This window comes from Merops nubicus, unplaced genomic scaffold, assembly GCF_000691845.1.
Source record: "Merops nubicus isolate BGI_N331 unplaced genomic scaffold, ASM69184v1 scaffold14786, whole genome shotgun sequence".
Lineage (NCBI taxonomy): Eukaryota > Metazoa > Chordata > Aves > Coraciiformes > Meropidae > Merops > Merops nubicus.
The window spans coordinates 33,390-52,923 of record NW_008614467.1 but is presented as its reverse complement, the minus strand read 5'-3'; the positions used below and the strand labels follow the sequence as shown (position 1 = coordinate 52,923).

At 47.8% G+C, this 19,534-nt stretch overlaps 1 protein-coding gene across 1 annotated transcript in view; it reads left to right on the top strand.

The window, feature by feature from the left end:
- The first annotated feature begins 1,363 nt into the window (after positions 1-1,363).
- LOC103774817 (kelch-like protein 3) overlaps positions 1,364-19,534 on the top strand; it is a 35,182-nt gene continuing 17,011 nt past the window's right edge. Inside the window, exons 1-4 of the mRNA XM_008942246.1 lie at positions 1,364-1,476; positions 4,391-4,497; positions 9,501-9,622; positions 16,553-16,715. Coding sequence (XP_008940494.1) covers positions 1,439-1,476; positions 4,391-4,497; positions 9,501-9,622; positions 16,553-16,715 — 430 coding nt within the window. The 5' untranslated portion in view covers positions 1,364-1,438. The remainder of the gene's footprint in view (positions 1,477-4,390; positions 4,498-9,500; positions 9,623-16,552; positions 16,716-19,534) is intronic.

Sequence of the window (19,534 nt, the reverse complement as noted above, 5' to 3'; positions counted from 1 at the left end):
GGGTGTAGTTTTCAGCAGGGGCTTTGCCCTGTTAAGGGGTTGTGAATGGTGAATAATTGTGTTTCTCAAGGGAAAAGTCCCTGTGTGAGAGTAGACATGTATATAGATACGTGTGCATGCATGCACACCTCAGCAGAGGCTGGCAGGTTGTTCTGGGGAGGGATCCCTCCACAATTCCCTGGCTTTGTACCCTTCTTCAGACATCAGCTTTTGGTCACAGGTAGAGCCAAGATGCTGGGCTGCCTAGACTGTTGGTTTAACCTGATTCAACCTTTTTAATCATGATGCAAATCCAGCTACAAAGGTGGCAGGGAGCAGGGGACAAATGTGAAGCTGAGGGTAACCATCTTTTCGAAGGAAGACTCTGAGAAGGTCTCCAGTTGGGTGCGTGATGGTGATGGGGTTATCTCCTGAGCTCTGCCATTTGCCTGGGGTTGGCTTAGGACATGGACAACCTTCCTCGACTTGTCTTGTTTCCCTTTGCCTGCTGGCGGGTTTGAGGAGTGAGCTGGGGCTGTGAGCAGAACAGGGACCTGGCTCCCAGTGCTGCCTTTTCATAGTTGGAAGCCTTTAGCTCCGGGCGATTTCACACACTTTCAGATCAGGGAGGTAGAGATATTGACCTGATATCAGTGCCAGATGAAGAGCCAATGCTGCCACAGAGTAATGAGGACATGTCTGTGCCTTAGGCACCTGTTGGCCTGGTTAAACGCAGCACACGACTCCCTGCCTCTGGTTGGACATTACCTATCCAGCTGGTGGTTCTGGTGGGAAAGTCTGGTTTGATGATTCTTTCTATACGTTTCAGTGGCACTGAACAGACCTATTTCTAAATGGGAAGTGGCCTCTCTAAGGCTTTGGAAGCTGTACAGGGAATTTTAACAGTCCTTTCCTGCTTGTGTCACTAGAAGAAGATATAAGTTAGATATGCTTGCATTTTTCAGGTGGGGCCTTGAAGACTAAACTGCTTTTTCTCTGGATGTCGAAGTATCTGTGGTACTCTTGTAGTTCCCAGTGCTGAACTCTATTTCTATTCAGTGAGGCAATTATGTTCTGGCTTGAATTTCAACTTCTGCTGCTTTCCTGGCCCGAAGCCTGTAAGGCCAGGCTTTGTCCTCAGCGTTTGGTACTTTCTCCCTTTTCTTCCCTGCTGACTGAAATGTGGGCTGGGTTGGCTTTCAACATCCATGCAGAAGTAGCTGCATTTTGTGGTGCTCTTTCTTCATAGGGTGAACCTGAGCTGACTAACAAATGTGGAAGTAACTCTGTGCCTAATACCCTGTGCTGCAGCTTTATACGATTTTTTCAAGCGTTATTGAGTCCAACTTTCTGCTCCTTTTTTTTTTGTCCCTCTTTTAGCATGAAGCAGAGTTCCCGATCCTCTGAGGCAGCTGAGGATGAAAAGGACCAGCGCACGGTGACAGTCAACCCCTCTCACATGAGAAAGGCATTCAAGGTCATGAATGAATTACGGAGGTACACTTTTGACTTAATGGGCACGCTCTCTGGTGTAGCAGAAACATGCTGATTGGAACAGAAAGGCTTCTGGGAGACTTAGAAAAAGAAAAATCTGTGCCATCTTTGTCACAGCTAATGGCTGTGGGGAGGGAGTTAATAAACAAGTAGGAATAGACAGCTCAAATGTAGCCCTTTTGTGGTGGGGTTGATCTTCCCCATCTCACCCATCTCTTATCTTCCCACAAGAAGGAAGCCAGCTGTGGCTCAAAAAACATTATCTGAGCAACAGCCTTCATTTATAGATGATAATTCATTTAATCTTTCCCATTACTTAGAGCAAATTCATCTGTAAACTATGTTCTTAACTGAGGTAATGGTCTGAAAACCAATAATAGAACATTACAGGCATTAAGACACCTACACATAATTACAGACCAAAGATTATTAATGCACTGTTCTCATTCTCTTTAGCAGTGTCGCTCAGTCTGGGCTTAGCACTCCAAAGCAGGGGGTAAAACACCCCAACAACTCAGGAAGAACGTCAGCTCTCTACCTGCAAATTTAAAAATTCTAATATTGGTTAAACGAGAAGACTTTTGTCTCTTGACACAGCTGTGTGGGTACAGGGAGGATGGAAAAATATCAGTGAACAGTCTTCAAGAAACACATCAGCAGTGTGGTGGCAGTGGTTAAACCTGAGCTGTTTCTTGGTGCTTGTTGTCCCATGAACCAGATGAAAGATCAGCAAGGATTTCTCTGACTAGTTCATTTGAGCCCTTTGCAATTCAAACAGAAACTTATAACCCAATTTTTAAAAGAATTCCTATGGGAAGTAGATAGGGACATACACATGAACATAGGTACTCCCTCACTATCCAGATGGTATGATGGAAGCAGGTAACACCCTTTTACTCTTCCTGCATGCTCAGAGTACTCAAAAGGTGCTGCAATATCCACAGAAGAGAGGTGGTTTAAGTAGTTTCCTAATATATAGATGAACTGGTGTGGAGAAGGATTAGAAATGTCTCCTTCCAGAAATGTCTGACAGTGATTCTCAGTTGCATTGGAACAGAAAATGGAAATATCTTTACCTTGTAACTATTATTGAAGTGGAGCATGGTTTGGTGTTTTTTTCTTTCTTTTTTTTTTTTAATTGGCATCCTTCTGGTTCTTTATACTGAAGGCAAAAAAAAAAAAAGAGGTTTATGCAGCTATATTCAGAAATCTATTGTGCTGCTGTTACTCCTTTGTTAATTGAAGCATAGTGGGACTAGCTGGAGATGGCCAATGTTTCTTAGTGCCTGTAGTCAGCTAGATTTTGTGCAATACTGAAGTGATAAACCACAGAAGACTGAAAGCTGCCCTTAAGCACCTGTTTGATGTTTTCTTCTTCTGGGTACTCCCTTTTTGTCAGCTCCTGCTGCTGCTCTGGAATGTATTCATACATATAGTTCTCAGGTCTATTTATGTGTAGCGAGCCTTCAATCTGTTAAGCTGTCAACAATCAGTGTTAGTAGCTACCTTGAATAATAGTCCCTCCATTCAAAGGCACACAGAAATCTCGTACTGAGGGTCTAGAAAAATCTTACTAAGCCTCTAACTTACTGGCTAGATGTTGCTCACTTGAAGTTTTTAGCTTTCAAATGTAGATTCAATTAAATTAATATCATGAGTGGTACTTTAGATAACTATAGTCCAAAGAGGAATTGAAGAGAGCACCTTTTACATAAGCTGAAGGAAGTGAAGAAGCCTCTATTAAGAGCTCCTCTTATTCCCATCACCCATTCCAGACTGAGGTGAATGTAGAATTCTGATTTTCTTCCAGTTTCCCAACTATAACCCTCCATTTCATAGATGCTTTGCTCATGTATTCCAGCACACAGAGGAGACATACCTAGTCCATTAGAAGCTCTGTGTTTATTTGCTATGCAGTTTCCTAAAGCCCAAGTGCAGTGTGGTGATAAGCATTGCTGAAGAGGAGGCACCATCTAGATTTACAGACACTGATCCTTTTTCAGGCTTGACATTTGACAAGAACACCCTTGTTTTGCATTTGTATGCTCAAGTATCTTAAACCAACTTACTGGGAGGCTGAGCACTTCTAGCATCTCTGAAGCCCTGTGCAAACATTAACTGATGAATCCTCAAAGGACATGTCTGGGGCTAGTAGAAAGGTCACTAGTTAATGAAGTGACTTTTCCAAAGCTGTCCAGTGTGTCAGTGGGGGAGCTCAGAGGATTTTTGGTTTCTGTTTGGAACCTCGTGCTTTATCCCAGTGACTCTTAATTCCAGACTAAGTCATGTGGTAAACATGGATAAACTCCAGTGATTGACACCTCCTCCCTGGGAGATGGCTGAGGCAGCCTCTGTGCTGCTCAGTGCCAGGAGATATTTTGGTGGTCCCCTTCTTTAGGGCTAAACAGGGAAGGAAATAACAGAAATAACTTCATTTTACCACTCTGCCTTTCCCTTGTGGAAAGACCAAGGTGCTGCTGGTGTTCCCTTGCACAGCTATTTTTTGTCTCTCAGATCTGCTAGAGCTTGGCTCTAGGTAGTGCCCAAACTCTCAGGCTCTTCTGTGCCTTCTCCAAGCCCTGTTTGTTTGGGAGGTGTAAGAACCCCCTCACCCAGCCATTCTTTGGGCAGCATGTATGCCTACTTTGCTTCCTGGATACTTTTTTTTCCTGGGAAAAGCAGAACCACAGGCAGGGCTGCAGTGCTGGGGGGGATCCAGGCTTTGCTTTGCAGGCAAGCCCTGATAGGAGCTGGTAGCTGGAGGATTAGAGGACCTTCCACTGGGATTTGGCAGAAGCTCAGGAGACTTGTCTGTAACAGTGGATCTTTTTGCTTGCTTTTTCAGGCTATACTGACATCACGTTTTGTCTGACCAGGAGTTCTGAAATGATCTTTGTCTTTTCTGGTGCTTTTCCAGCAAGCGGCTCCTCTGTGACGTGGTGATTGTGGCTGAAACTGTGGAGATGGAAGCCCACCGTGTGGTCCTGGCAGCCTGCAGCCCTTACTTTTGTGCAATGTTTACAGGTACTCCTCTTGACACCAGGCACTCTGCTTGGGCTGAGCAGCTCACTGCAAACCCAGAGGCTTCTGCAGCTTCTGGCTGTGTCTCTGGGGAGCTGCAGCACAGGCAGCAGGCGTGGCCTGTGAGGAAAGGGATTCCTGGAGAGAGAAGTAGTATGGTTACGTTTGATGTGGATGATGCTGGTCATCCCTGACTAATTCCTTGAGGCAGTGTATGGACATGGGGTGGTTGTATGGGTGTGGGGTGTGTGGGGAGCTCACGAGTCACAGGAAGGTTACTGTGAGGTTTGGCTCACTGCTTTTCAGTTTTGTTTTTTTTTTCACCCCCTTAACAAGACCTTGGGTCATGAAAACCCATCATTAACATCAAGCACGTGTGCAGTGCCCTAAATGCTCATGGTGCACATCAAAGAGGTTGCTGGCACAGGAGCTGTGGTTCCAGGGCTCAGCCCCACTGATGTTTAATCTCCCGTGGCACCGTTTGCTGCTGCCTGAAATAACACTGCTGGGCTCTCCAGCCCAGGGTGGCTCAGCAGAGCTGCCTTTTAGCAGGGTGCAGAGCTGCAGTCTGGTATATTTTGGGAATGGCAGATGCAGCTTCAGTGTGGAAGAAGGACAGAATTCCTGCTCTGATGGTGTGAACCCTGTAGCAGGTGCCCTTTGGAGCTGTGTCCTTATGGGGCAGCAAAACCCAAAGCTGGGGAGCAACCAGTTTAAGTCACTCCAGAAAAATTAGTCTGCTCAGGAGCTCCCTAGCTTCCTGCCTTTTCTTTGCTCTCTTTTCCAGGATAGGAACTGACTCTAACCAAATATAAAGAGAATGATTGTACACTCCAGGGAATGGTTGGTACCATCCCCCAGTTTCAGCATAAATGGGTTTGGGGGGCTTTGCCCATTTCATGTTCCTTTGCCTGCAGTCTAGGGGTTGCTTCTTCCTTCTGAAAGCCTTGAGATTAGACTTTAGTTGCTTTACTGGCAGCAAAACATAGGCATTCTCAGGAAAAAGCTGGTCATTTGGGAAGCTTTATTTGCCTTCTGTAGTGGAAGAAGGGGAAAAAATATCAGGTGTGGACATGTCTGAAGGTGAGACCAGATGTGAGGTTTGCCACGGTGGCTTTGTCTGTGTGGTGAGCTAAGCTGGAGAGCCCTGGTGCTGCTCTGTGGAAGGGGGTGGTGGCTCTGGTGGTGAGGCAGAGGAGCAAGCTCTGCTCAGAGGCAGCTGTGTGTGCAGGACACCTCGAGGAGGACTTGTGAGTGCTTGTGATGCTCGTTCCTGATTTGAGGTTTAAAAAAGAAAATGATTGGAAAAACTCTTTGATTCTTAGAGGTCATCTGAGGGGGAAGGTGGTGGTGCAGGGCTGCTGGTGTTTCCATGCAGGAATTCTCTGGGCTGTGTAATCCCTCACGCTGTGAGTTAAACAGTAATCAGCTAACCACCATCATGTGGCCAGCTCAGCAGCTCCCCTGGGCTGGGTGACAGCCTCGGAGGCCACCAGTCCCCTCCCCTGACACGTCCCCTGGGGCTGTGGGTCAGGCAAAGACCAGTTCTCCCTTCCCTTTTGGTCTAGCTACTCCCAAATTTCTAAGGTCTGGATTTCCATCTTGCAAAGACAGAGTGTGTGATCTCCTTCCAGCTGCGTGGTGCTTCACTCTCTGGAGGGGGACATTTTAAAGTCACAACCTAAACGTTGGCTGGTTGTTGTGGTTTGGTTTTGTTCTGTGTTTTTCACACTGCACATCAGTGGTGCAACCCAGTGGCATTTGCAGGACTGGGCAGGAGCTGCTCGTGCATGCTGAGTCCCCACAGGAGCAGCTGATTTCTGGGGGCACAGGGAGCTGGAGGGGTCCCCCAGAGTGCCAGCAGTCACACGGTGGTGAATGATCAGCCTGAAGCTGTGAACAGTGGGAACCAGACTGAGGCCCAGAGCTCATCCTCCTTCACCTGACACTTGCTCTGCAGGCCCAGTCCCTGTCTATTTAGCCTGACTCTGGGCTCATGAATGACTCTGTGATGACCTTGTGGTCCTTCCTAAGCCATGTAGTGTCCTCTGGTTAGACATTCCTCTTTGGAATGGTCTTGGGAAGTCTGAAAATAGGCAGGCACATCTTCCACTGTGGAAGGAGAGATGGGACCCAGCACATCCTAAGTGTCCCTTCCTGTACTGGCTTTCTAGAGCATTGTGGACAGGGGCTGATTTTCGTTGGCACCATTCTGTAGGGATGATTTGGGACAGTAATTTCTATCCATTTAGAAGAAAACACAATCCTTTCAGAAAGGAAAATGGGTCCTGCAGTGATGCTGCCAGGACTGCTCCTGTGAGACACTCGTGGGAGCATCAGAAGTGCTGCAGGAAGAAGCAGCAATGCAGAAATGTCCCTCACAGGTCTCGTGTGCCCCTTCAGAGTGCTTGGCCCATGTGTGAGAGGCTGTGCTTTGGTTATCCAATGCACTCCTCTTCTCCTTCAGCACATCTCTGACTTAGGAAGCAAGGAAAGCTGTATTTGTGCACGGGGGAAGCCTCTCTGGAGTGCAGTGTGTAGGAGGCAGGGCAAGCTGCTGTGCTGGGTAAACAAGGCACCAGAAACTGCTGCAGTCTTGTCTGTTGTTTATCGGGTGAGAAGTCAGGAGAGCTCTGCTCTCCCCCTGCCCTCCTGAGCAGAGGGGCTGGAGAAAGCACCACTGGGTGCTGAGTGTGGTGTGTGAGGGGCTGGTGTCTGCAAGGGCTGTTCAGGCTCCAGTTTGACCTCCTGGGGGTTGGGTTTTGTGGGCTTCAAGGTGCAGGTTTTTTTCTGAAGGGCTGTGAGATGAGATGCCTGAACTGCTCCACCATCCAGCTGCCCTTTCACCATTCAGCTTGGAGGAGCGGGTGGCTTGTTGCCAGCTCCTGGTCTTCCCCAACTCCTCCCTGGGTTTGCTTGTGGTTGTCCTCAAGTTCTTCCGTGCTCTGCAGCATTAGAGAGGTATCCAGAGCAGCATCCTCTGGCAAGGGGCAGGCACTCACAATCAAAGCAGGGTCCCACCCGGGTGCAGGACACAGCCCACGAGGCTCCCCATGCTCCTCGTGCGCTGTGGAGGCTGTTAGTCTGCAGGGCTGGCAGCTTGCTGGTGGGTGTGGAAGCCCACACAGCCTTTATTTTTGTTGCTTGTGTCACGTGAGCACCACAAAGACAGATGATGTTATGGGATCAGGCCCTCCAAGCTGTTCCTGCATCCATCTCTGGTGGGTGTGTCTGAGCCTCCCCTCTGCCCCACGGGGAGGGTGTTCAGATGGGGCTGGCTGGGTGCTCCTCACAGGCACCTCCAGCTCCACCTAGGCTGCTGGGGACTGGCTTGTTCTCAGAAGCCTCCTCTCATCTCTGGAGATGTTTTCTTTTTCTTGGGGGGAAGAAAGCTGGGGAGGGACTTTTTAGGATCTCAAGTAACAACAGAACTAGAGGGAATGGGGCAAAGCTGGCAGTGGGCAGATTCAGGCTGGATGTGAGGAAGAAGTTCTTCACCATGAGAGTGGTGAGACCCTGGAACAGGTTGCCCAGGGTGGTGGTTGAGGCCCCATCCCTGGGGGTCTTTAAGGCCAGGCTGGAGGAGGCTCTGGGCAGCCTGATCTAGTGGGAGGTGTCCCTGCTCATGGCAGAGGGGTTGGAACTGGGGGATCCTTGTGGTCCCTTCCAACCCTGACAGATTCTGATCTGTTTTGGCAGAGGACTTTGGAGCCCTGGTGGCTCGGTGGTTGGACTTGATGATCTTGGAGGTCCCTTCCAACCTAAATGATTCTATGATTCTATGATTCTAAGAAGTGTGTAAAGGAGATGACGTTTATTTTGTCCATTAAAAAGTCCTACCTGCTTTGAAGGCCTCTCAAATGTAGGTCATTTATCCCTTTATACTTGTGCATTTGTATTCATGGCCTTCTCTGAGCAACTTTTTATTATCTAATTTTAAAAATTGAATTTAGGGTAAATATTATTTCAGTCTACGCTTCCTTTGGGATGTTGCTGGCTCTTCTAATAGTTAAGGTCTGACCCCACTCCTGTTATTTATCTCCTTATTGGTGTAAGTGCAGCTCACAAAGTTCAGTTTCCAGGCTGCAGATTTGGTCACGCTCGGACTCCCTGGAGCATCTGACTCTGCTGTGCACTAAATGTGCCTGGCCACATCTTGTCTCACGCTGCACAGAGATGTAGGCTCTAATTACTTCTCCCATAGGCTGCAGGAACAGTTTTTCATCTTAATCTCACAGCAGTACTGACTCACCAAAGTTCTTCCAGTAGTGATTATTCATGCCCAGGTTTAAGAATTGACGCTTCTCCCTCTCCTGTGTTCAGCTTTGGTTTTTTACTGAGTGTTTTCTTTCTGCTTGGGAGTTTGTTCTTTCTTTTCTGGGGTTCCTGAAGGTGTTGTTGAGTGAAACATGGGTGAGGTCACTGCATGCATGGATGCTGGAAGGGCCCTGGGGAGTCTTTTCTCCTCCTCCCACATGATGCTTTTGTTCCTGTGACGTGCTCCTGTTACACACGGGGTACGTGTCTGCACAGCATTGGCCACAACAGTGATGGGGAAGGTGCACATAAAATCACCTAGGATTCATGGAATCATAGAATGGTTTGTGTTGGAAGAGACCTTAAAGACAATCTCGTTCCAACCCCCTGCCCTGGGCAGGGACACCTCCCACTAGACTAGGTTGCTCAAAGCCCCATCATTTATCAGCTTTTACACAGGTATGGGTTTTACTGAACCTTGACAGGTTCTTTTCTGGCAAGAAATTGGGCTTGTTCCATTTATTCACTTCTATTTTATGCCCATGCCTTCAAATGTTGAGATGTTTTTCAGGTGGCATTAGGAGGCTCCTGGGAATCTTGCTGGTTGTCCTGCCATGGTTGGAGGTAGTGCCAGGGCAGTCTTGTAGTCAGATACCAGGAGGAGGATGTGTTGGATGTATGGGATGCAAGGGGTCTGCAGTGAGGTCCTGCAAAGCAGAATCTAACTGTCCTTTTGAAATGAATTTCAGGAGACATGTCTGAAAGTAAAGCCAAGAAGATTGAGATAAAAGACGTTGATGGCCAGACCCTGAGGAAGCTGATTGATTACATCTACACTGCCGAGATCGAGGTCACAGAAGAGAACGTGCAGGTAGGCCCGGGTCAGTAGCTCCTGTGGAGAACCAAGTCAAAAGCTTGAAACTCAAAGGCACAGGTCCTTCAGGGCTGAGTGATCTCCTCGGGCTGCAGAAAGTAAAAGGTTGAGCTTGAAAAGAGCTACTTCCAGCCTCTGTTTAGTCTCGAGGCACTTTGCTGCTTTCCCCACGCTTAAGTCATGTTGCATTTAGCTTTTGTGTGGAGCTCTTAGAACGAGAGCAGGCGTTTGCCTTCCAAGAAGCTGTGCTGACTTGTGGGTCAGTCTGTCGAAGGTCAGAAGAGACTCAAACAAGCAGCCAGACAAATGTTGTTTTAAGGTCGTGGCAGAGGAATCTGGCTGGCAGCTCTTCGGGGTAGTCTGAGCTGTTTGGCAGAGCTTTCAGTGGAATAGATTTGTTCAAAAGAAGGCATTCTTCCTTTCTGTGCGTGTGTGCACTTTGTCTTGAATTTTTTTGAGGGAAGTATTTGTCCAGAAGTGGAAATAGCCATTGAAAGGCAGCCTGCAGATAAAGAGGGATGCTCAGGACGAGAGGCTCTAGCTGTGTCACGTGGCTGGGGCTGCTGGTGAAGCCTTTTCTTTGACTCTGCTTGCATTTGTGGTAAGGAGATGGCTCTGCACTTAGCCCTGATTCCTGGGAGGGATGCTGGGAGCCCCTCTGCAGACCTGCTTTTCAGTTGGTCTCTGGTTTTGTTCTCAAGTGGCAGTTTGAGTGTGTTGCCTTCCTCTCTGTGATGTGGCCTTCAGTTAAGGTAACTAGTCTGGGTCTGTGATGCTGGAGGGAGAGGGGCAATGCTGCTGCATGTGTTCTGTTGACCTAATTAAGATGGCAAAATTAGACTGGTTCTGCCTGAAATGAGGTTTTTGCTGTGAATGGGACATGCTCTTCTGCTGCAGTCCCTCAGGGAGGGTGCAGGTTCTTGCTGACCTGACACTCTTCCTGCAGGAGCCTGAACAAAGCCCTGGGCTATGTCCACTTTGCAGTCTAAGCCCTGTGCCATCCTTCATGACCTAAGCCTGTGGGTGCCTTCTTTTGCCCCTTCTGCCTTCCAGTTTTGCAGACTTGACTTTCTGGCATGCTCTCAACCTGGCAGTTGGTAGGAGTGTGGCCTTGCAGTGAGGCTGAGGGCCAGCAAGCGAGGAGACCTTCATGGTGCCATTAGAAGAAAGGAACTGAGGCTCAAACTCAGCTGGAAGTCATAGGGACTAGCTGTCTGCTGCCTAGCCCATGCTTAATTACCCTCTATAGTCAGCATCAGGAGCTGGGGTAGAACACTATTTCTGTGGAGAACTGGGGTAGAGTTCCTTGAACCTCTGGGTTGTTCCATTGCTGGAGGAGAAATGGCATTTACATGCTCTGAGGCTGGTCTCTTTTCCTGTGGGAAATGTGGAGATTATATCCACGTGCTTTCTGAAATGTGTGCTTTCCTTGCATGCTGCTGGTTGGTAGGTGGCCCAGGAGCACCCACTCTCCACCTGGGACCTGCTGAGCTCAAGGTACCATCTGGTGTGCTGGCCCAGTCAGGTTCTGCCTTGAATGCAGCTCCACTGAAGTGACTGTGTGTGCTCTGGCTGTTTCCCCATGGGAGCATTTCAGTGCTGTAGCTGCACCTGGGTGTAAGCAGCTGGAGAACCAGCTTGGTCCTGCTCTGCACAGGCACCATCTGCCTGCCCAGGTCTGTGAAGAAATCCAGATGTTATCTTTGCTGAGCAGCTGGAAAGCTGTTTGTTTTTAGTAAACCCAAAGCAAAACCTGCCTTCTGTGGCCTAGGGGTTTATAAAGACTTAAAGTGGGAGCGCTGTCTGTATTTTGGCTTCCATCTCTCAGATAGTATTCACCAAAATTACATTTTTTAAATCTTACTAAGCTTTGGGCATAGTGGTTTTTCTCAGTCTAGTAAAGCAAGGCCTTTTACTGCAGGATTTATTAAAATAACCACTCTGAATAACTCTTCAGGCTGGAGGTAAGTTAATTCATGGGAGCTAAGAAATGAAGCTGATCTAGTGCAAGATTAACTGACTGGTTTAAATTTGATTGTGTGTTAAAAATGTCCATGCTGGAAATGTTTTATGGAATTTAATGTTATTTTGTGATTAAACAAATGGGAGGTTTAAAGAGAAATTTTCCATCCTGTCTCTGAGTGTTTTACCCCTGAACAGAATGCCCTAAATAGGTTCATACTCACCAGCAGCCACAGGAAGAAAGGTTTGCAGAAGAGAACATTTGGTGATTTGTTGGAAAGGTTCACATCAGTGAAGGCAGGCAACATGAACAACACAGAATTAAGCTCCTTGTGGGGTCTGGTTTGGATTAGCACTGTCAGGCTCAGGAAGAAGTGAGCAGCTTGGGTCCCTTGCCTTGTCCTCTTGTCCTGCCCAGCTTTGTGTCAGCTGGAAGGATGTCTCGGGAGCACCTGGCTGTGTTGGGTCACCAAAGGTCCTTCACAGTCTTGCTTTAGCACAGGGAGACTCTTTTCCCAGCAGGTATCTCCTGAGGTATTGCCACGTTGTGCACTCTGATTTTTTAGCAGGGCAAAGGTGCATTTTGAGAGGTTTTTTTCAGCAGCTAGAAGCAGCAGTTTCTGGGTAGAGGTGCTGGGTGGTTTCATTGTAGAAACCACAAGGAAAAGGATTGATAAATGGCACTAACCAAACAGTTGCAGCCAAGCTACCAAAACATGTGAATAAATGAAAAGACAGTGTCTTGTCAGGGAGCAGAATAGAAATGAGAAGAAGATGAGCAGCAAAGGCAACGTGGAATGCAGGAGAGTGTTCCCAAGTGTGCTTGAGTGCTGAGTGCCTCACACCCAGAAGCCTTTTTACAGTAGTTTTGTTGTTTCTTTTCCTTTTTTTTTGCTTTTGTAGGCCTGCTATGGCGTTCAGGAAGTGAGAGACTCTTTTTTTTTCTAAGCACATATTTTTGTAGCTGATTGTCATTTCGTGGCACAAAGAGTTTTGTTGGTTTGTTTTAAGTAAGGAAGGATGTGTGTACAAGGGGCCAAGCCTGCACAGTCAGTTCCAGTCATCGTCTGGTGGATTACTGGGAAAGGTTCATGTGATTTCTCCTCAACACTCTGTCCCAAACAAGCAGGTAAAGGGGGTTTTCAGCCCACCTGAGCTCCAGGAAGGAGAGCACTGAGCCCGTGTGGGAGGAAATACTCTCTTCCAGCTCCACTGGGGGCACATGGGTGACAATCACCCTGACAAATGCAATCCTGCTTTATGCACTGGAACTTCATTTTTAGAGCGAGATTTCAAGGCAGGATGGATGCAGGCATAGGGAGGTTCAGGGATAATGGATGATAGAGGGGCTTCTGCACCAAGCAGTGTTCTGCCTTTGAACACATGTTTGAGGTTTAACCTCCCACTGCTTTGGAAAGCTTGGAGCAGGGGAAGAATTTCTGTCTTCATTGCAGTCCTGTTGTTGTCTCTGGAAAATCCATCCCGGGATTTCTATCCCTGCTGCCTCCTGTTCTCTCTTCTGTTGCACCCCCATGTCAAGGTTGGATAGAAAGCTTCACATGCACAACAAGATCTCATTCATTCGAAGGTGGAGCCTGTTCAATTTATTTGGAATAAAGTTGTGCTGTGCAGTTCCTGTGAAAGGGAGAAAACTAAAGTGAGTGACTTAAAGAAGTCCAGATGCTCATGTGCAGCCCTAGTTGGCTTCAAGTGTGAACCACGTGCACATGCCAAACAGGGCACAGGGTGTGCTGCTCCCTACCTGCATGGGATAACAAAGCAGGTCCTTGGATTCTTCACGTAGGTTTTGGTTTTGCAGCTGAACTGGCTGCATTGCTGCTTGCTTTCCAACACTCACATCAAGCCTGCCAGCTCAGGGAAAAGCAATGCCAGCAAAGCCCAGTGGTAGAGAAGACATGGTGTCCTCACACTCAACGTGGTGTCCTTGAGCAGAGCTGAATGAAGAGGAGATTTGGGAGGAGGTCTCCTTCCCCTAAGCAGTCCTGTAGGACACCTGAAGCTCTGTCTGTAGACAGTGAACACAATCCCTCTCCCATGTGTCCCACCCGTCCTTACTGGTGCCACTTGACTGCATCCATGCAGCCTGAGAATTGCCCTCCCAATCTGGAAAGTCCTGACCATGAGGGTTGTACTGATTCCCAAGGAAAAGTCCTGGTTAACCTGGTGTCCCAACTGAATTTTCAGGAATGAGGTGCAGCAGAACACGTGTGATGTGTCCTTGTGCACTTCCACAGTTTGAGACACGGCTCATCTAGGAGGAATGAAATCTGAAATCAGCCATCTGGAGGAAATAGATGTTGAAACTGTCAGCTCTGTGGATGTAGTAATTGTAATAAAACATGGCTTGAGAAAGGAGGAAAAAAGCCTTGCTGTAGCATTTCCTTTTCAGAAGTGTTCTTCTGCACCTCAGCTTTCCCTGGGGACTTGGGATTTCACAACGAGGAAAGAGAGTATCTCTGGCAGATGCAGTTTGGATGATAAAGGGATGATAAGTTGGTCAGTTCATCTCCCTTCCCCCTCTTCACTCCCAAAGCTGCAGCTGCAGGAGGTGCAAGCCCAGGGTGAGGCAGAAAGCCTTTCAGCTCAGCTTTAGGAGATGCAATAAATCAGGACTATCTTCCTCCCTGGAGGAAAAGCTCCTTGATATGTGTTGGCCCCCTGGATTGCTGGAGAGTCCTTGTCAACCAGCAGGGCTGACTCTGACTTTTCTGGGGGGTTACAGCAGTTGGGCTGAAGACCCTTCTTAGGCCTACAGAAAGTCTTTTAAATTGGAGTGGCCTAACAGAAAGGTGAGGAGAAGCTTGTGGATGTGGTGCCAGAGGACTATGCTGTGTCTTCACGTTTTTATCCCACTGTTTAACCAAGGGATGATACATCTGCTCTGGGTGGTGCCCTTGGAGAACGTAGATCAGGAAGGAAGGTGCCAGCTGCTCCCCTGTTTTCTCTGTCACCTCTCTATCCCTTGTCCTTCTCATGCCTGCTCCTGGAGAGGTTCTGTGGCTCCCTGACCCTGTCACACGTGACTCCACCTGGGCTATCACATCCCTGCTGGAGCATTTAAGCAGAAGCATAGTTGTTCACCCTCTGCACTGCCAGGTAGCAGTTGGGGAGTGATAAAGCCTAATTGCCTCCCTTGCATTGAAAAGCCACATTACAGGAAGGTACCTTTTATCTCCACTGCTTGTGCAGTTTAGAGCTATTAATTTAAGACTGAGTACTTAACCTGCCTTGCAAACACAGGATCTGCTTGTTTCTCTGTCACTATTTCCCCTGGGAGGGTGCTTGGGAGCTGACTCTCTGTCTGGGCAGATGCGAATGAACCCTGTAGCAACACAGAGCACTTTTGGCTGAAAGATGTTTCATGGTTCAGAGACATCAAAGGCTTGTGAAGGTATTTAACTGCACAGGCAACATTCTGTAAGTGGGGAGATTGGTGCAGAGTGTGCAGAGCAAGAGAGAACAGCTGGTGAACTAGATGGTTATGGATGTATATATACAGACAGAGGCCCTACAGATGAGGTTCTGAACATAAGTGATCTAGCAAAGTAGTCTCAGTACTCATAGCAGATAATATTGACACCGTTTCAAAAGACGGTCAGAGGAGCCAGCTCTCTGGAAGTCATTCACAGTAGCTGCAGTTCATGTGTTAAGAGCCAGATGCAGACCCAAATGAGTGAGTTGCCTGGGTGTTGGTGGCGTTGCAGGTTTAGGCAGGGCATTTCCTCTTGTTTTTTCTGAAGGAAACACAGCCTGTGCTAGCGGATATCCTTTGCTTGCTTTTCGCCTTCCCTGGCAGAAACGAGACGAGTGGGGAGACCTTCAGCTGGGGAACAAGAAAGAAAAAGTCCACTGATTTATCTGTGGGCTGTTTAGATCCCCACTTCTGAAAAGTATTAACCTTCACATTGAGGTTTCAAAACTGTGAGAGCGTTGCTGTCTTGATATCATCCAAACCACAAGCTCATCTCCTCCTGGCATCAAGAGGCTTGGGCCAAAACGGGCTCTTGGGCTGATTGATTTCTTCTTTTTTATTGTTGCCTGTTGAGGTGGCTGCTTAGCAGCAGCCAGACAGTACAGCTGGGCTGGAGCTGGAATGTCTCAGTGCCTTAGAACCTGCCCCAGGTCTTTTCTGAGTGTCCTGCCCTGCCGTGCAAGGGCAGGAACAGGGAGGTGACATCTTTTTCCCTTCCCTGCCATCCAGACCCAGGGAGGTGGATGCTGATAACCCATTTGTTTTCTTTAACAGCTGCTTGTTTTTTTGTGTGTTTGTTTGTTTGGGTTTGGTGGGGTTGTTTTTTATTTTTTTGAGCTGGAAGTAATTCTCCAGAAATCTGTGCTCAGATGGCAAGCACAGATGCCCAGTTGGGAGGACATGTGTGAAGCAGCCAGAGCTCCAGGAGAGCTGAGATAAGACACGTCTGCAGCTGCTGTAGGACATAAGAAAGGAAGTAGCTGATGTCAGAGGCTGTAACATCCCGACTGACTTGATTTTCTACTTCCTGCCCCACTCACTGGCCTCAAAGGTGGCTTTTCCAGCAGATGTCACGTTCCTGATTCACTTTCCTGCTCTTAGTTTTGTGGCTACAAAGCAGCACCTCATTTTCAGATGCAGTCATGAACCCCAAGTGTCCACAGCATTTTGTGTGAGTGGAGATCAGAGCTGTTAATTCGAACAGTTGGCCCCATATTTCCCAAGAGCCTTGCTGTCACCAAAACCTGCTTGAGCTTCTGTGGACTCCCTCTCTTACGGGGCAGTTTGGGCACCCTATTAATATGGTTTTGTTGGAAATAAGCAAATTTAAGGTTTTGAGGAGTGAGGGGCTGTTATGGGCTTTGAATGGGGTGACGCTGCATGTAATGTAAAGCTCTTCAGGGAAAAATCCATAAAAAATCTGTGTGCAGGACATACCTTCTGACTCCAGTTCCTCTTTCTTGCTTTTGCAGGTTTTGCTGCCAGCTGCTAGTTTATTGCAACTGATGGATGTTAGAAAAAACTGCTGTGACTTCCTCCAGTCCCAGCTGCATCCCACCAACTGCCTGGGGATCCGAGCCTTCGCCGACGTGCACGCGTGCACCGAGCTGCTGCAGCAGGCAAACGCCTATGCAGGTGAGGGGAGGGGGCCCCTGTGCTGGGCTGCACCTCCTGCCACACACAGCAGCTCCTGGGCTGAGCAGGAGCAGCACGTCCTGCTTGCTTCTGGGATCAGACAAGGCAAGACAGTGCTTTATTGGGTTGCACGCTCGTAGCTTTCTTGTGCGCTGTAGTTTGGTCACAGGGGAATGGTTAAGGAGGTAAATAAACCTGCTCCTCTGGATCCTAGCCTGCTAAATTTTTCCTTCCTGTGTTCCCAGTAAGGTTTTGGGCTGCCCGTTGAGCAGCACAGCGTTGGTGTGCTGGTGTCCTCCCCGTGGGAGCAGTGGGCAGTGCTGGGGATTTGTGCATCCTAGGGGGAAGTAGCCCTGGTCAGGATGGGGTCTTGTGGGTGGGAGTGGGAAGGCTCAGCTAGAGCTGCCAGGTGGTTGGACCCTCTGATCTGCAGCGAGTGGACGTGTTGCTTGCAGCAGGTAGGTGCAGACAATGGCTTTCAGAGTTTCTCCTCTCTTGTAAATATAAAGCTGTCCCAAGCAGCCCCATGCTCTTAGCCCCCCAGCCCTTCCCAGCCTCCTCCGGCAGAGTTGCCCTTGACCCCTGCTTGGGAGAAGCTGGCAGTTTACTCTGTTTTTCTGCTTTTCTCCCTGTTTTTTAGGGAAAATCACACCTGCTGCCTCCCCGAGCAGCTGCTCTGTCCCACAACATTTTCCTTGGGAGGGTTTTGTCCTTAGTTGGACCACAAGTAGGTTCAGTGAAAGAGAAACATGCCCACCAAGGCCTCCCCTATTCTGCAAATAAAAGTAAAACCTTTTCAGCTGCCCTGGCTGTATTATCCCCTGGAGGAAAAGGTACCCTGGAAGGAATGGTTAATTGTATAAAGGCTTTCTTGTAATATCTCATTATCCTTGCTTCCAGGCCCTGTTTAATCTTTAACCCAACAAGCAGTGCATTCAGTGTATATTTGTTTGCTTGTTTGGTGATTAGAAAGTCTGCTTTGTTGTTTTATTGGCCTTCCTAAGTCCCAGTTAGTACAACAGCCCATGTAATGTTAATGGAACTCCATTAATAAAAGTGCCATTAAAATTCTTTTCACTATGTTGTTTATGTAACAGCATTAAACCAAGGCAGAAGTCCCCAAGCTCAGGAGTCCATGCGTGCACGAGCAAAGTTCCTTGAGAAATGCTCAGTTCTGGCCAATGAATAACTTCAGGAGGTGAAGGAGCCTCCTTGGTGCTGGCACAAGTTACTTTATTGAAATCACTCAAGATTTTTACTTTCTTCCAGCTAATAACAAGAGATCTTTCTACTGCCAGATGCTAGTGCAGGATGAATAGGAGGTTGTGTCCAAAAGTCGGAGTGCATCCAGCTTACTGTGTGAGGAGCATTTCCTGCCTCTCAAGTATTTCAAGCCAGAAGAGTTCATTAGCTCTTATATAGGATTTCCAGCATAACAGAGTATTAAACTTTATCCAGATACTGCTATTTTTGGTCAGAGCCTTTGGCTTAGCTGTGTCCCACTAGACCAAGTAAGGTCCATGACTGGGGAAACCCTAGTGCCCTCTGCAGCACCAGCATTGCTGAGGAGTTGTTTGGGTGCAATCTCCAAGGAGCTCCTCTCTGGAATTTATGCCAGCTTGTGTCCCTGTGGTGCTGCTTTTTGGCAGGCAAAGCACTTTGCAGACATGAAAACTAGGGGTAGATCCTGCTGTGGAGGGAGCTCCTTGAAGTCTGAGCTTCTAAAGGCTAAAGGATTAGAGCTTGAAAAAGGCTGTGTCAGATAAAGTGTCTGAGATTCATGTTTTCATATTTCAGCCAAAGATAAATGGGACTTGGCAAATGGCAGATGAGATTAAATTGGCATGAATATGTAACAAATGCTCACTAAACTAAAATTGTCTGCAGCTACTGACGATTTTGACCTAGAAATGTTTTTTTTTTTTGGAAAGTAATTCTTTCCTGGTGTCCTTTGGCTAGATGTAAAGCTTGAACAGATTTCATAGGATGGTTTGGGTCAGAAGGGACCTTGAGGATCATCTGGTTCCAACCCCCCTGCCATGGGCAGGGACATGATGATTGCAGGATTTGATGATCCTTTTTGGACCTGTATTGCAATGGGTCCAGATTCATCCAGTTTGGGATTATGAGCAGTGATGTGTATTTTGTTTTCGAGCGGCTTGCAAAGTTACAGCACGGAGGGATTTGAAGGCAAAAAGGGAGAAAAAGAAATTTAAGGTTAAATTTACACATTTGGGGGAAAAGAAGTTAAAGGTGGAAGCAGAGCAGGAGAGCTGATCCCATGTGTGTGCATGGGCTGAGGATCCCCCGTGCTCTGTGTGCCCCCTCGCACATGCAGATCCAGCTGGATGCCCTGGGATCCCTCTCTATTTGCTGCTGAGCATGGGCTCCAAACAGACTATAGATATCAAGGACCCTTTGCTGGAGTCTCTCATCCAGGTTTTGAGCAGATCTGATTCTGTCTCACTTGTTGAAGCATGGAAGAGCTGAGTCTGGAGGCGACCAGGTTATTTACTGCTCCAGAAAGACATTGGCAGGTTTCTCAATGACCCCTTCGAGTTGTAGTAGCCCCTGGAAGGTCCTTAGTGGCTTTGCAGAAAGTTAAGTTCCCATTTAGTGGCATTTATCAAAGTGTCTCACGGGGTTTGTGTGCCTTGGAATAACATCTGATTTCTTTGAGAACATGCTCTGGGACTCTTTTCTGTTTCTGTTGCACTGGGGTGCTGGGGGCTGTGGGAACAGCAGGGCTCAGAATGCTGCAGCCCCTCCACTGACCTAAAACATGGATTTCATTATAATTTTCTGTTCCCCCTTTTCAT